This window comes from Oncorhynchus kisutch, linkage group LG15, assembly GCF_002021735.2.
Source record: "Oncorhynchus kisutch isolate 150728-3 linkage group LG15, Okis_V2, whole genome shotgun sequence".
NCBI lineage: Eukaryota > Metazoa > Chordata > Actinopteri > Salmoniformes > Salmonidae > Oncorhynchus > Oncorhynchus kisutch.
This window is the reverse complement of record NC_034188.2, coordinates 57,344,674-57,360,733: the sequence shown is the minus strand read 5'-3', so window position 1 is coordinate 57,360,733 and position 16,060 is coordinate 57,344,674. Positions and strand designations below refer to the sequence as shown.

Sequence of the window (16,060 nt, the reverse complement as noted above, 5' to 3'; positions counted from 1 at the left end):
AACACGTTAGCTATCTATACTGCACTCTCAAACATGGTGGAAGATAGGTCTAGGCTGCGTCTGACTCTGAAATGTCAACTTATTCCAAGAGGGCTCTGGTCAAAAATAGTGCACTATATAGGGAATAGGGTGCCATTTTGGACATACCATAGACCCTTCAAATTCTAATCTGGACCTCGAAGACAGTTCCACTGCTTTTTTCCCTTCTTCCCCTCTAAGCAGGGACTGATTTTTAAACCTGGGACACCAGGTGGGTGTAATTTCATGATCAGTGAACAACCGGCAGTACATCACACTCCGGAGCTCCTGCTGTAGACGGGTATCTAACTCCCCTTCTCCCCTTTCCAGAGACCTCTGCCAAGGAGGGCCTGCTCTTGTGGTGCCAGAGGAAGACCGCGCCCTACAAAAACGTCAACGTGCAGAACTTCCACATCAGGTAGCAGCGCACACACACACCACACACACACACCCAAACCTCGACAAGAGCTAGACGTCATTCCTGGCGACAGAACCTGAGACCCGAACAGGTTACAGTATTTCTCCAGACATTCTTGTTTGACCTCTATAAAATTCCACAGTAGTGAAGCCTGTTCAAACATTACGTTACCCACACACTCCACCAGTGCTTCTAGAAAGGCTGCCCTCTGCTGGTGAAACTGTAACGGTGTTGACTTGAGGTTATTATTTATAGGGGTGCCAGGTAGGTTGTGCCTACCAGAGAAAACATTGGTTTCTCCTTTCGGTTTGGGAGGGAATGAGTCCCATCTGGTCCGTCAAGTCTACACCAATACAAAGGACTTATGTAAAAGTCAGGATGGAAATAAACTTTTCATAAACCCTTAACATTGGAAAGAACTTGAAAAACAACTATTATTTTGCGTGGGTTGTATTACCGACATAAATGATTACACACACATATCATAGTATACACAATGAGTTCTGATTCCTCCAGAAATGTCCTGTACCTCGGGCCTAAAAAAGAGTCCAGCCCGGTAAAGGAGTTCAGGGAACTCAAGTGACTTTTGTCACGCAATGTTTGTCCGTTCATTCAAGTGTAGCGTAAACCCAGTATTAATCATACAATCAATATAACAATTATTTTACCACAGAACTTTAAAGCGTATCAACTCTTACTAAGTCCTCAACTACAACTAACTACACAATTCATCACAGTAAAATACATCACATCAAAACAAATGAAATACCGTATACAAAAAGGTTGTAGTCAGTCGGTCAGTCAGACAATCCAATCCAACGGAGAGGTGTAGTCCACGGACACAAAGAGTGGATCCGATCCTGGGTAAACACTATTAGGCTACAAAACACACGTTTAACGGCAACAAAACAACCGGAATAGAGAAGCTTCGGGAACTGAGGGTTGAACACATCCTCTTTCACGTCTCCATCACAACCTCACTTTTGGGCAGCTGATGCTGGCTATTTAATTGGGAATTAAAGGGAAAGTGCCCTATTGGAAGGAGCACTATTTAAATGGGAATTGAAGGGAAAGCGCCCTATTGGAAGGAGCACTATTTAAATGGGAATTGAAGGGAAAGCGCCCTATTGGAAGGAGCACTATTTAAATGGGAATTAAAGGGGAAGCGCCCTATTGGAAGGAGCACTATTTAAATGGGAATTAAAGGGGAAGCGCCCTATTGGAAGGAGCACTATTTAAATGGGAATTAAAGGGGAAGCGCCCTATTGGAAGGAGCACTATTTAAATTGGAAGGAGCACTATTTAAATGGGAATTGAAGGGAAAGCGCCCTATTGGAAGGAGCACTATTTAAATGGGAATTAAAGGGGAAGCGCCCTATTGGAAGGAGCACTATTTAAATGGGAATTAAAGGGGAAGCGCCCTATTGGAAGGAGAAGCACTGAGACTGTTCAGAAAAATTCAGGGCCGTCACCAAACGTAGGAGAGACGTTAGAAGTGTGTGCATAAGGGAAAGGGGGGTACCTAGGCAGTTGTCCAACTGAATGTATTCAACTGAAATGTGTCTTCCGCAATTAACCCAACCCCTCTGAATCAGAGAGGTGCGAGGGGCAGCCTTAATCGACATCCACGTCTTCGGCACCCGGGGAACAGTGCATGACCTATGTATGTGCTTTGTAGAACCGTCTTCCTGATCTCTCTCGCTCTCTCATATATTGCCAGCTGGAAGGATGGCCTTGCCTTCAACGCTCTGATCCACAGACACAGGCCAGAGCTCATTGACTACGACAAGCTAAGGAAGGTGAGTGTGTCAGCACATACTCCCGTCAGCACATCTGCCCCTTCTGTGGCTTGTTTTTCTCACCTTCTAATTGGTTGCTCAGGATGACCCCTTGACCAACCTGAACAATGCCTTTGAGGTGGCTGAGAAGTACCTGGACATCCCCAAGATGATGGACGCTGAAGGTATGCACAGGGCACAGTTGCGTGCGTGTGTGTGTGTGTGTGTGGCGTGTTTCTGCATGTTCATATCGTATTCATTCATCTGACTGCTCTTCCATCCCAAGACTCCAGTGTGCAGGTGGATGTGTTGTGACATCCCGGCTGCTGTGGTCATCCTTACACACAGACCGTTAGCCTCAGCCCCCCCTCCTACCTCCCCCTCCATCTCTCTCACCGTGTTTTCTGTTGGATTGTCCATCCCCCCTTTTCCCTTGTCTGTGTGTTCGCAATTCTATCCTCCAGTTTGTATACCTGTTGTAAAGTGTTTGTCTGTCCGCCTGTGTCTCCCTCTACGTGTGTAACTATCTCTGTCTCCGTCTGCCCGTATGTGTGTAACTGTGGTTTCCCTACAGACATTGTGAACACTGCCCGTCCGGATGAGAAAGCCATAATGACCTATGTGTCCAGTTTCTACCATGCCTTCTCTGGAGCCCAGAAGGTACCCCATTATCCCACCCCCACCTTACCCCTGCTCCGATACTAACCCTAACCCCCCCCCCCCCCCCCCGGTCCTGTCCTTCACATCTACCCCCACCCTCTGCTCCTCTCCTCTCCAGCATGGCTTTCTCCCGCAGCATTGGTGTCGGCCTCATGGGAAACTGGTTCGGGACCCTCCTTTAACTCAGACACAACACACACGCTGTCTTGAAGTCTCTGAATCTTCCTGTCCTGCTGGTAATAACAGGGCCCTCTTGCTCCTGTGTATAGTGATTGAGTTGGAGTGCATCAGGCCTCAGGGGCCCTTGGTAGTTAAACAGATGATTTTAAATGAGGCACTGAGCCCTGGGTCAGATGGTATCTGAGCAGAGAGGAGACAAGTCAGAGGGACTTTGAGAACTCTACATAGATGTTTTATCTGTTTGTGGTTTCACCCTCTAGCTCTCTCTGTCTGCTGTATTCATCCTCTGCCCCCCCCCCCCACCTCTTTTCCCTCTCCTTTTTACCCTTCTCTCTCCCTGTAGACTGAGAACAGGAAGCCTGCTGACGGGCATGTTTTTTGACAGCGCTTTAATTAGTTTTTTATTCATTAAGAAGTTGTTTATGAGCTCCAATCTCAGGAGAGGTGCACGTGCAGAACTGTTTGCCACAGTCCCACTGTTGCCTAGACTACAGAACACCACAGGAAGCTGCTAGTGGGCCGGGTTACATACGGCCATTTGAACAATCATTGTTCATTTTGGAAAACAGTCGTTAATCCTGAAACAGTATGGACACTGGTTAGACTAGTGTACCCTTCTCTTTAGTTTTGGAACCAGGAGGGCCTTTTCTGTTATTACCAGCTTGACAGTTGAAATATTATAGTGTGTGTGTATTGAGTGAAGAGGTGTGTCCCAACCTCTGCATCGTGGCCCCGGCAGACTCCTCCTCTCTCCCGAGGTGGACACGCCCGCTCTCTCTCCTGGTTACCATGGTAACCCCCCAGTGCGTCATTGGAGGCTTCAGAGTGGGGGGGGGGCAGTGGAGTCCGGGGTCTATCCCCTTACAACCCCCCCTCATCTCACCCCACCCACCTCGCTGTGTGGCGGGACCCTCTTGCTTTGGGTAGCTTTGCTTCACCACCTCTCTCTCTCTCTCCCTCCGCTCACTGCCTGGCCGTGGTTGTGTAGACATCGTGGGCACGCTGAGGCCCGACGAGAAGGCCATCATGACCTATGTCTCCTGCTTCTATCACGCCTTCTCTGGCGCCCAGAAGGTGAGCACCGCCACTACGCCACCTTTAACCCCTGACCTCTGTGACACCAGCCGGGGTCACAGGCAATGTCATACTGGCCAAGGACACTCACTGACGCTTTGGGCTCACCTCTATGGAACAACAAACACACACTCTTCCCTGCTCTAGAACTGCCCTGTTTCAACTCTGCCCCCATAGACTGGTCGTGAGCAGTGTTTCTCATAGCTACAGTTAAGGCATGACATTTCATAACTGATATGTTAGAGTATAATCTAAAGTGGGATGAAATAAGCTTCCACTGATCTGTGGGAAACACTGTTAACGACAGTTCAAATGTCCGCCTATTAACAGTACAACTGTTTCAATGTGTATAATGTGTTTTTCTGAGATTACTCCGTAGTGTGTGAAGTTCCAAGGGCATAATACAGTTTCTTACTGTTTCTTTATTTCAGTGGTTTAAGTTTAAGTCCCTAAACACACCAGCTGACGTGGACAAAAGCGGTACAGAACCAGACTGAATGCTCCCATTGTATAGGAGAAGCATGTAGCTTTCTGAGGCACAGAGTGTGGAGTTGGCACACAGAGTCCGTGGAACTAACCATTGTCAGCTGTAGCATGTTGCATTAGCCTGTACCCTTACCACTGTACAGCCATCCAATGGGTTTGTGTGTGTGTGTGTGTGTGTGTGTGTGCACGGTGTTGAAATAATCTGTGAATTCAAGTCACGGCTAGTGTGTGGTTTTTGCGTTCACACTCAGTTTACTATGTTGTTCATAGCTAAAAACTAGAAATGACACTCCGTCCAGTTGGACATGAAACTAACTGGAGTTGAGTAAGGCCGGCACACGGTACGTAGTACTTTCAGTTTCAGCTTCCACTGCAGTTGTCCGTTGTCTTTGACTGGTAGGCAGCTGATCTGAATTGTAAAAAATGTGTCCAAGCCACACACGTTCGTGCACGTGCTCCTAATCCATAACAAGCAACCTGTATTGGCTCTGCTGACGACTTTCATCCGTGATAGGCTGAGACTGCAGCCAATAGGATCTGCAAGGTGCTGGCTGTCAACCAGGAGAATGAGCACCTCATGGAGGACTACGAGAAGCTGGCCAGTGACGTGAGTAGTACACGTCTGTCTGTACCTCCCTCTATCCTCACCACACGTCTGTCTGTACCTCCCTCTATCCTCACCACACGTCTGTCTGTACCTCCCTCTATCCTCACCACACGTCTGTCTGTACCTCCCTCTATCCTCACCACACGTCTGTCTGTACCTCCCTCTATCCTCACCACACGTCTGTCTGTACCTCCCTCTATCCTCACCACACGTCTGTCTGTACCTCCCTCTATCCTCACCACACGTCTGTCTGTCTGTACCCTCCCTCTATCCTCACCACACGTCTGTCTGTCTGTACCCTCCCTCTATCCTCACCACACGTCTGTCTGTCTGTACCCTCCCTCTATCCTCACCACACGTCTGTCTGTCTGTACCCTCCCTCTATCCTCACCACACGTCTGTCTGTCTGTACCCTCCCTCTATCCTCACCACACGTCTGTCTGTCTGTACCCTCCCTCTATCCTCACCACACGTCTGTCTGTCTGTACCCTCCCTCTATCCTCACCACACGTCTGTCTGTCTGTACCCTCCCTCTATCCTCACCACACGTCTGTCTGTCTGTACCCTCCCTCTACCCCCCTCTCCTCTGCCCTAGCTGTTGGACTGGATCCGCCGGACCATCCCGTGGCTGGAGAACCGGGCTCCAGAGAAGACCATGGCCGAGATGCAGCAGAAGCTGGAGGACTTCCGGGGCTACCGCCGCGTCCACAAGCCCCCCAAGGTGCAGGAGAAGTGTCAGCTGGAGATAAACTTCAACACCCTGCAGACCAAGCTGAGGCTGAGCAACAGGCCCGCCTTCATGCCCTCTGAAGGGCGTATGGTGTCGGTGAGTGGGACTGGTGGGCGCATGGACACTCTCTCTCTCTCAGTATTAGACATTTAGAAGCAGTTGTACCAATGATGCCATCCATATCTATTGGACAATTCACCGGGCCATCCTAACGCTCTCCTGTATTATTCCATTCTTATTTAGATCGTAGTGGTTCACGTTGTTGTCCCACAATGGGAAATTGGTTTGTGATTAGTTTAAAAAGACATGACTTATAACAGCAGCATACATATCACCAAATGCATCTCCATATAAATTGCGCCGGAGGGAATAATGCTGGTATACAGTGTAGTGCTCTTTCTGCTGTATGGTGGGTCAGTGTCCTCTCCCTGGCTGCAGGACATCAACGGGTCGTGGCACAACCTGGAGGGGGCGGAGAAGGGCTACGAGGAGTGGATGCTCAACGAGATCCGTCGCCTGGAGAGACTGGACCACCTGGCCGAGAAGTTCCGTCAGAAAGCCACCATCCACGAGTCCTGGACCGATGGTGCGGAGACATTAGTTACTGTACAGACAACACTGATCCCTCACTCTACCGTAGGGTCGCAAAATTCCAGTCACTTTCCCAAAATTCCCAGGTTTTCCGGAAATCCTGGCTGAGGGATTCTGGATTTCCTGCCTGTTCCCTCCTCCTTGGGCTCTTCCAACTGGGATTTCCTGCCTGTTCCCTCCTCCTTGGGCTCTTCCAACTGGGATTTCTTGCCTGTTCCCTCCTATTTGGGCTCTTTCAACTGGGATTTCCTGCCTGTTTCCTCCTCCTTGGGCTCTTCCAACTGGGATTTCCTGCCTGTTCCCTCCTCCTTGGGCTCTTCCAACTGGGATTTCCTGCCTGTTCCCTCCTCCTTGGGCTCTTCCAACTGGGATTTCCTGCCTGTTCCCTCCTCCTTGGGCTCTTCCAACTGGGATTTCTGGAAAACGTTAGTTTGGGGAAAGTTGACCGGAATTTTGCAACCGTACTTAGACCCTTGTTGGTGCCACCGCTCCCTATAGATCCCAAAGTACTAGGTGGAGCTTTGACCATATTGATAATGAGGACGTAAAATGGTTTGAGTGAGTTGATTTGGGTTTGGATATCTTGAAGCTTACTGTCTTTAACCCTTCCCTCCCACCCCAGGTAAGGAGGCCATGCTGACCCAGAAGGACTATGAGACAGCCAGCCTGTCGGAGGTCAAGGCTCTGCTGAGGAAACACGAGGCGTTTGAGTCTGACCTGGCCGCCCACCAGGACCGCGTGGAGCAGATCGCCGCCATCGCACAGGAACTCAAGTGAGAGGGAGAAAAGAGGGAGGGATGGGAGGAGTTGATGGGGGGTGGAAAAGGATGGGAGATCGTGGGAGGGGAATGAGGGTGGATGGGAGATCGTGAGAGGGGAATGAGGGTGGATGGGAGATTATGGGAGGGGGCTGAGAGTGGATGGGAGATTATGGGAGGGGGCTGAGAGTGGATGGGAGTTGTGGGAGGGGGCTGAGGGAGGATGGGAGATCGTGGGAGAGGTCTGAGGTTGGATGGGAGATCGTGGGAGGGGCCTTAGGGTGGATGGGAGATTGTGGGAGGGGTCTGAGGGAGGATGGGAGATCGTGGGAGGGGACTGAGGGTGGATGGGAGAACGGGAAGGGCCGGGAGGAAGAGGGGAACTGAGAAATAATCCAGAAGAATGAAAAGATGGAGATTGTGGTCAGGTTGAGTAGGACTCATGTAGAAAGATAGTAATTCCACGTGTGTGTTCCCTGTGCCTCAGTGAGCTGGACTACTATGACTCCCCCAGTGTGAACGCCCGCTGTCAGAAGATCTGTGAGCAGTGGGATGCCCTGGGGTCTCTCACCCAGAGCCGCAGGGAGTCTCTGGAGGTACCTTTCACACAGTCCCATCTAGTCATACACTACAGGTCATAACAAGGACACGTTTACACTGCGAAAATGGGTAGACGCACACACAACCAACCCCACACACACACACAGACTATCTGCCAGGGTTCCCTTCCCCCACTTCTGTGTCTCATGGTGAACCCCTGTCACATAGATGCTAGTGTTCCCAGCAGACACCTGACCCCAGTCTCCCCCCCCCCCCCCCCCCCCCCCCCCCCCCCCCCCCCCCCCACAGAGGACAGAGAAGCAGCTGGAGTCCATTGACGAGCTGTACCTGGAGTACGCCAAGAGGGCGGCACCCTTCAACAACTGGATGGAGGGGGCCATGGAGGACCTGCAGGACATGTTCATCGTTCACAACATCGAAGAGATCCAGGTAAAAGACTTGGGGACACCGTCACCAACCGTTTACTGCTTTACGTCCCCAGAGGGTCTCCACTACCGCAATGTATCATCATGACCTGTGCTGTTAACAGTAGGTTGTCAATAAAGTTGTCATTTAGTCTCATACTGGGTAACGAACATTTAGCAATGCTACCGTACCCGTAGACTGCCAGTCATAGCTCTAACGCTACTTAGCATTGTCTCGTGAAGCTACCGGTAACTTCCTTCACACTGCGCGCATGTTATCCATGAGTTCATCTGGCTGATGTGGGTATGCACTGTGATACCATGCTGATCTCGCTCTTCATCTGTCCTTTCACTTTGTCCTTCACCTCGTTTCATCTCTCGTTTTCCTCCTCCTCCTCCTCTCTCTCTTAAAGGGCCTAATCACAGCCCATGAGCAGTTCAAGTCCACCCTCCCAGAGGCCAACAAGGAGCGGGAGGCCATCCAGGCCATTCAGGCGGAGGTGCAGAAGATTGCCCAGTACAACGGCATCAAGCTGAGCGGGGGCAACCCCTACACCACCATCACACCCAAGACTATCGACAACAAGTGGGACAAGGTGTGTACCTGTGGCTGTATGTTCATATATGCTTTGCGATGTGTGCAATTACTGCTTTTGCCGGTTTGAATTCAATCCATATATATTTATTTAAGTCTGTTCCCACGTGCTCGTTAATACCTAAAACAGGCCCCTGAGTGAGCCTCAGCCTTGTGGCATTGCTTCTACAGTGGGAATGAGTGTCTGCTGTGCTGACTGGCACCCCCATGTGGTGTGTTTTGTAGGTGGAACAGCTGGTTCCCCAGCGTGACCAGGCCCTGCAGGAGGAGCTGGCCAAGCAGCAGTCCAATGACCACCTGCGCCGCAAGTTTGCCACCCAGGCCAACATCGTCGGGCCCTGGATACAGACCAAAATGGAGGTACAACAAAGAAACCCAGACCGACTCGTACTACATAAGATTGATCCAGCCCTCTTAGTGCCATGAGTTCTGTTGGCGCTGTGCCTGCTGGGTCGTGTTCATTAAGGCATTCAACAGAAAATGTTTTGTAAACGGGGAAGAAAATTGAGCGTCCAGGTTGACCCTACCTGTTTCAGCTTGTTTTCTCTGGCCTTTTTGGGATCTGGTCCTTGAATGTGTGTGTGTAGGAGATTGGGCGGATATCCATTGAGATGAATGGAACTCTGGAGGACCAGCTGGTGAACCTGAGAGAGTATGAGCAGAGCATCATAGAGTACAAGCCCAACATCGACCAGCTGGAGGGAGACCATCAGCTCATCCAGGAGGCTCTCATCTTCGACAACAAATACACCGCCTACACCATGGAGGTAGTTCTACACACAACACTGACTTTTCTCTGCACCCTGGGCAGCCCAAATGGCCCCCTATTCCCTTTATAGTGCACTACTTTTGCTCCAGGCCTGGTAATAAGTAGTGCACTGTGTAGGGAATAGGGGGCTATTTGGGCTGCCACACTGCTCTTGACTATCTGTTGGTTCTATGTGGAGAATAGGTCACTGTTTCGCCACCCTTTTTTTTTCTCTTCAGATTTTCATTGTCTGTTCTGTTTTTATATTTTCTTTGACCAGGCAGGTTAGTTGAGAACCAGTTGTTATTTACAATGAAAGCCTGGCGGTTTCTGGTGTCCTCCCTCTTTTAGAGCCGTTTGTCCGTTCGTCTCTGTTCTACATATTACGTTTCTATCTCTCCTCCTTACTCAATACCGTTTCTTCATGTGGTTAACCTTCAATGTATGTTCTCTCTCTCTCTTTCCCACCCTCCCCCTCTCACCCCTTCCATTCCTCCATCTCAGCACCTGCGGGTGGGCTGGGAGCAGCTCCTCACCACCATCGCCCGCACCATCAACGAGATCGAGAACCAGATCCTGACCCGTGACGCCAAGGGCATCAGCCAGGAGCAGCTGCATGAGTACCGCACTTCCTTCAACCACTTTGACAAGGTCAGGGGTCAACACCGGGGGTCAACATGGGAGATCAGGCGAGAGGGAACAGGGGGGCATCTTTCTGTAGAAAATAACGTCTTAAAAAAGTCTGAGAATGCTGTTATTTCCCCCGGCTTTTGCAGTTGAGTTGTCTTACTCTAGAAGTGTTTACACTTAACTCCTGTATATGTCGAGTCTTAAGTCCCCCCTCTTATTTCAGAAGGGAAACTCAGGTGGGACTAAGAAATGGACTAGACTTGTGAGGACGAACCTATTCCTTATTTGTTGACATTCACAGGTGGAACTAGTAGTGTTTCACCCTGGGTTGGAGGTGGCTGGGGCTGTGTGGAGCGGAGTGCCCTGAGAGAGAGAGGGGGGAGGGGGGTAACCCCCGAGTTCACCTCACCCATCCCACAACAGCGTACCTCATCACTTCACCTCACTGTCTTTATGCATGCTGTGTTTGGCTCAACATCAAGATAGAGTTTGTGTCCCAAATGACACCCTATTCCCTATATAGTGCACTGCTATTGACCAGGACCCATATGGCTCTGGTCAAATGTAGTGCACTATAAAGGGCAGGGGTATTCAACTATCACCCTATGAGGTCCGAAGCCTGCTGGTTTTCTGTTCTCCACACGCCTGGTGTCCCAGGTCTAAAGCAGTCCCTGTTTAGAGGAACAGTGTGGCGAAAGAGCCGTGGAACTTTGAGGTCCAGAGTTGAATTTGAGGGTTATAAGGAATAGGGTGCCATTTGGGACGAAGCTGTGCTGTCACAGTAGCACTGTGGTGATCTTTGAGGACTTGTCATTCCCATAAAGAGCTATAGGGGACACCGTTTAAACAGCACTTTGCTCTCCTTTGGAGAAGCTGACCCCTCACTGTCACTGGTGTGACTGTCTGTCTAGTATCACGGATGTGTTTCCCCGTAGGCTGCTGTCACTGTTTACCATCTTACATCTGTTTGTTTGTCTGTCCATCATCATCATCATCATCATCATCATCACCCTCGTTTTGCCTGCCGTGTCCCCATCACCTGACCACTCCCACCTGGCATCCCTGTGTTGTGATGGTTCCATCATGGCTTCCGTCGTCATGGTGTGGTCTGTAATTGGCTGATGGTGACCTCACAGGACCACAGCGGAGGCCTGATGGCTGAGGAGTTCAAGGCGTGTCTGATCAGCCTGGGCTACGATGTGGAGAATAACAAAACGGTAAGGAGCACAGACAAGCCAGGGGGTGAGAACGTAGGAGAGAGGGGCTGCTGCTGTTTCCCCTGTCTAACCTGCGGGTGGTGCTCTCTGCCTGGCTCTTCTCCTTGCCGGTGCTGTAATTCACTCATTTCACTCACCCACTCACTCACTGGCCTCCACTCCAGCCTCAGCCTCGGCTCCAACAGCGCTGCTGCATTACCTTGATTTGACTCTCTCTTTTAAAGCTGTTTTTGCCTTTTCCTTTTGTTCCCCACTCTCCTCACATTACTCACCTCTCCTCACCTCCCCTCCTTTGTTCCTCCTCTTTCCATACTTCTATCGGTTCCTCCTCTCGTGCTTTTCTGTCCTCCCCGAATCTACTCTCCCTCTATTGCTCTCCTTTTTCTGCCATATCTGTTCCTATTCCTCCATCTCTCGGCCCCTGGGAACAGAAGCGCACAGGGCAGATGGACATGGACAATTACCGCGCTCTGCTCGTTGCCACTGGAAACAGCCTGGTACTGCCTTTCTCTGCCTTTCTCTGCCTCTCTCCCTGGCTCTCTCCCTGGCTCTCTCCCTGGCTCTCTCCCTGGCTCTCTCCCGCTCGCTCTGTCTCGCTCGCTCGCTCTGTCTCTCTCGCTCGCTCTGTCTCTCTCGCTCGCTCTGTCTCGCTCGCTCGCTCTGTCTCTCTCGCTCGCTCTGTCTCTCTCGCTCGCTCTGTCTCTCTCGCTCGCTCGCTCTGTCTCTCTCGCTCACTCTGTCTCGCTCGCTCTGTCTGGCTCGCTCGCTCGCTCTGTCTCTCTCGCTCGCTCTGTCTCTCTCGCTCGCTCTGTCTCGCTCGCTCGCTCTGTCTCTCTCGCTCGCTCTGTCTCGCTCGCTCTGTCTCGCTCGCTCGCTCTGTCTCTCTCGCTCGCTCTGTCTCGCTCGCTCGCTCTGTCTCGCTCGCTCGCTCTGTCTCTCTCGCTCGCTCTGTCTCTCTCGCTCGCTCTGTCTCTCTCGCTCGCTCTGTCTCTCTCGCTCGCTCTGTCTCGCTCGCTCGCTCTGTCTCTCGCTCGCTCTCTCGCTCGCTCTCTCTCTCGCTCGCTCGCTCTCTCTCTCGCTCTGTCTCTCGCTCGCTCGCTCTCTCTCTCGCTCTGTCTCGCTCGCTCGCTCTGTCTCGCTCGCTCGCTCTGTCTCGCTCGCTCGCTCTGTCCTCTCTCGCTCGCTCTGTCTCTCTCGCTCGCTCTGTCTCTCTCGCTCGCTCTGTCTCTCTCGCTCGCTCTGTCTCTCTCGCTCGCTCTGTCTCTCTCGCTCGCTCTGTCTCTCTCGCTCGCTCTGTCTCTCTCGCTCGCTCTGTCTCTCTCGCTCGCTCTGTCTCTCTCGCTCGCTCTGTCTCTCTCGCTCGCTCTGTCTCGCTCGCTCGCTCTGTCTCGCTCGCTCGCTCTGTCTCGCTCGCTCGCTCTGTCTCGCTCGCTCGCTCTGTCTCGCTCGCTCGCTCTGTCTCGCTCGCTCGCTCTGTCTCGCTCGCTCGCTCTGTCTCGCTCGCTCGCTCGCTCTGTCTCGCTCGCTCGCTCTGTCTCGCTCGCTCGCTCTGTCTCGCTCGCTCGCTCTGTCTCGCTCGCTCGCTCTGTCTCGCTCGCTCGCTCTGTCTCTCTCGCTCGCTCTGTCTCTCTCGCTCGCTCTGTCTCTCTCGCTCGCTCTGTCTCTCTCGCTCGCTCTGTCTCTCTCGCTCGCTCTGTCTCTCTCGCTCGCTCTGTCTCTCTCGCTCGCTCTGTCTCTCTCGCTCGCTCTGTCTCGCTCGCTCGCTCTGTCTCGCTCGCTCGCTCTGTCTCGCTCGCTCGCTCTGTCTCGCTCGCTCGCTCTGTCTCGCTCGCTCGCTCTGTCTCGCTCGCTCGCTCTGTCTCGCTCGCTCGCTCTGTCTCGCTCGCTCGCTCTGTCTGTCTCGCTCGCTCGCTCGCTCGCTCTGTCTCGCTCGCTCGCTCTGTCTCTCTCGCTCGCTCTGTCTCGCTCGCTCGCTCTGTCTCGCTCGCTCGCTCTGTCTCGCTCGCTCGCTCTGTCTCTCTCGCTCGCTCTGTCTCGCTCGCTCGCTCTGTCTCTCTCGCTCGCTCTGTCTCGCTCGCTCGCTCTGTCTCGCTCGCTCGCTCTGTCTCTCTCGCTCGCTCTGTCTCTCTCGCTCGCTCTGTCTCGCTCGCTCGCTCTGTCTCGCTCGCTCTGTCTCGCTCGCTCTGTCTCGCTCGCTCGCTCTGTCTCGCTCGCTCGCTCTGTCTCGCTCGCTCGCTCTGTCTCGCTCGCTCTGTCTCGCTCGCTCGCTCTGTCTCGCTCGCTCGCTCTGTCTCGCTCGCTCTGTCTCGCTCGCTCTGTCTCGCTCGCTCGCTCTGTCTCGCTCGCTCTGTCTCGCTCGCTCTGTCTCGCTCGCTCGCTCTGTCTCTCTCGCTCGCTCTGTCTCTCTCGCTCGCTCTGTCTCTCTCGCTCGCTCTGTCTCGCTCGCTCGCTCTGTCTCGCTCGCTCGCTCTGTCTCTCTCGCTCGCTCTGTCTCTCTCGCTCGCTCTGTCTCTCTCGCTCGCTCTGTCTCGCTCGCTCGCTCTGTCTCGCTCGCTCGCTCTGTCTCGCTCGCTCTGTCTCGCTCGCTCTGTCTCGCTCGCTCTGTCTCGCTCGCTCGCTCTGTCTCGCTCGCTCGCTCTGTCTCGCTCGCTCGCTCTGTCTCGCTCGCTCGCTCTGTCTCGCTCGCTCTGTCTCGCTCGCTCGCTCTGTCTCGCTCGCTCGCTCTGTCTCGCTCGCTCTGTCTCGCTCGCTCTGTCTCGCTCGCTCTGTCTCTCTCGCTCGCTCTGTCTCGCTCGCTCTGTCTCGCTCGCTCTGTCTCGCTCGCTCGCTCTGTCTCGCTCGCTCTGTCTCGCTCTGTCTCGCTCGCTCGCTCTGTCTCGCTCTGTCTCGCTCGCTCGCTCTGTCTCGCTCTGTCTCGCTCGCTCGCTCTGTCTCGCTCGCTCGCTCGCTCTGTCTCGCTCGCTCGCTCTGTCTCGCTCGCTCGCTCTGTCTCGCTCGCTCGCTCTGTCTCGCTCGCTCGCTCTGTCTCGCTCGCTCGCTCTGTCTCGCTCGCTCGCTCTGTCTCGCTCGCTCGCTCTGTCTCGCTCGCTCGCTCTGTCTGTCTCGCTCGCTCGCTCTGTCTGTCTGTCTGTCTCGCTCGCTCGCTCTGTCTGTCTCGCTCGCTCTGTCTCGCTCGCTCGCTCTGTCTCGCTCGCTCTGTCTGTCTCGCTCGCTCTGTCTCGCTCGCTCGCTCTGTCTCGCTCGCTCGCTCTGTCTCGCTCGCTCGCTCTGTCTCGCTCGCTCGCTCTGTCTCGCTCGCTCGCTCTGTCTCGCTCGCTCGCTCTGTCTCGCTCGCTCGCTCTGTCTCGCTCGCTCGCTCTGTCTCGCTCGCTCGCTCTCGCTCTCTCGCGTGCTCTCTCTCTCTCTCTCTCTCGCGCTCTCTCGCTCTCGCGCGCTCGCTCTCGCGCGCTCTCTCTCGCTCTCGCGCTCTCTCTCGCTCTCGCGCTCTCTCTCTCGCTCTCGCTCTCGCTCTCTCCTCTCTCGCTCTCTCTCTCTCTCGCTCTCGCGCGCTCTCTCCTCTCTCTCTCTCTCGCTCTCGCGCTCTCTCTCTCGCTCTCGCTCTCGCTCTCTCCTCTCTCGCTCTCTCTCTCTCTCGCGCGCTCTCTCCTCTCTCTCTCTCTCGCTCTCGCGCGCTCTCTCCTCGCTCTCTCTCTCGCTCTCGCGCTCTCTCTCTCGCTCTCGCTCTCTCCTCTCTCGCTCTCGCGCGCTCTCTCCTCTCTCTCTCTCTCGCTCTCGCGCGCTCTCTCCTCGCTCTCTCTCTCGCTCTCGCGCTCTCTCTCTCGCTCTCGCTCTCTCCTCTCTCCTCTCTCGCTCTCGCGCGCTCTCTCCTCGCTCTCTCTCTCGCTCTCGCGCTCTCTCTCTCGCTCTCGCTCTCTCCTCTCTCGCTCTCTCTCTCTCTCGCTCTCGCGCGCTCTCTCCTCGCTCTCTCTCTCGCTCTCGCGCTCTCTCTCTCGCTCTCGCTCTCTCCTCTCTCGCTCTCTCTCTCTCTCGCTCTCGCGCGCTCTCTCCTCTCTCTCTCTCGCTCTCGCGCTCTCTCTCTCTCTCTCTCGCTCTCGCTCTCTCCTCTCTCGCTCTCTCTCTCTCTCGCTCTCGCGCGCTCTCTCCTCGCTCTCTCTCTCGCTCTCGCGCTCTCTCTCTCGCTCTCGCTCTCTCCTCTCTCGCTCTCTCTCTCTCGCTCTCGCGCGCTCTCTCCTCTCTCTCGCTCTCGCTCTCGCGCGCTCTCTCCTCTCTCTCGCTCTCGCGCTCTCTCTCCCTCGCAACCTTTATCGTTAAATGTATCATTAATTAGTGGTTATATTGCTTGGAGGTTGGTCATTGGTCAATGAGGCCCTCGATTTCCTATTGGTGTGTCTGGGTTAACCTGTGTCTTCCTGTGGTGGTGGTTTCCAGGGCGATGCAGAGTTTGCCCGCATCATGGGCATAGTGGACCCCAACAACAGCGGCGTGGTCACCTTCCAGGCCTTCATAGACTTCATGTCCCGGGAGACCACGGACACCGACACAGCCGACCAGGTCATCGCCTCCTTCAAGATCCTGGCTGCAGACAAGGTGAAGGGTTTTGTGCGG

General features: G+C 53.7%; 1 protein-coding gene across 4 annotated transcripts in view; it reads left to right on the top strand.

Annotated features, from left to right (window-relative positions):
- Positions 1 to 16,060, top strand: part of LOC109905555 (alpha-actinin-4) — a 44,259-nt gene that overhangs the window by 26,030 nt on the left and 2,169 nt on the right. The window contains exons 5-21 of one of the 4 annotated variants that reach the window (XM_031790618.1): positions 349 to 436; positions 2,157 to 2,235; positions 2,318 to 2,399; positions 4,043 to 4,128; positions 5,129 to 5,221; positions 5,817 to 6,047; positions 6,390 to 6,537; positions 7,165 to 7,315; positions 7,788 to 7,896; positions 8,150 to 8,290; positions 8,679 to 8,861; positions 9,086 to 9,220; positions 9,448 to 9,627; positions 10,113 to 10,259; positions 10,462 to 10,500; positions 11,375 to 11,455; positions 15,884 to 16,042. In XM_031790618.1, the coding sequence (XP_031646478.1) occupies positions 349 to 436; positions 2,157 to 2,235; positions 2,318 to 2,399; positions 4,043 to 4,128; positions 5,129 to 5,221; positions 5,817 to 6,047; positions 6,390 to 6,537; positions 7,165 to 7,315; positions 7,788 to 7,896; positions 8,150 to 8,290; positions 8,679 to 8,861; positions 9,086 to 9,220; positions 9,448 to 9,627; positions 10,113 to 10,259; positions 10,462 to 10,500; positions 11,375 to 11,455; positions 15,884 to 16,042 (2,132 nt within the window). Of the gene's footprint in view, positions 1 to 348; positions 437 to 2,156; positions 2,236 to 2,317; positions 2,400 to 2,788; positions 2,875 to 4,042; positions 4,129 to 5,128; positions 5,222 to 5,816; positions 6,048 to 6,389; positions 6,538 to 7,164; positions 7,316 to 7,787; positions 7,897 to 8,149; positions 8,291 to 8,678; positions 8,862 to 9,085; positions 9,221 to 9,447; positions 9,628 to 10,112; positions 10,260 to 10,461; positions 10,501 to 11,374; positions 11,456 to 15,883; positions 16,043 to 16,060 lie in introns of all 4 variants that reach the window. The other 3 variants (XM_031790617.1, XM_031790620.1, XM_031790619.1) reach the window with 3 other exon arrangements.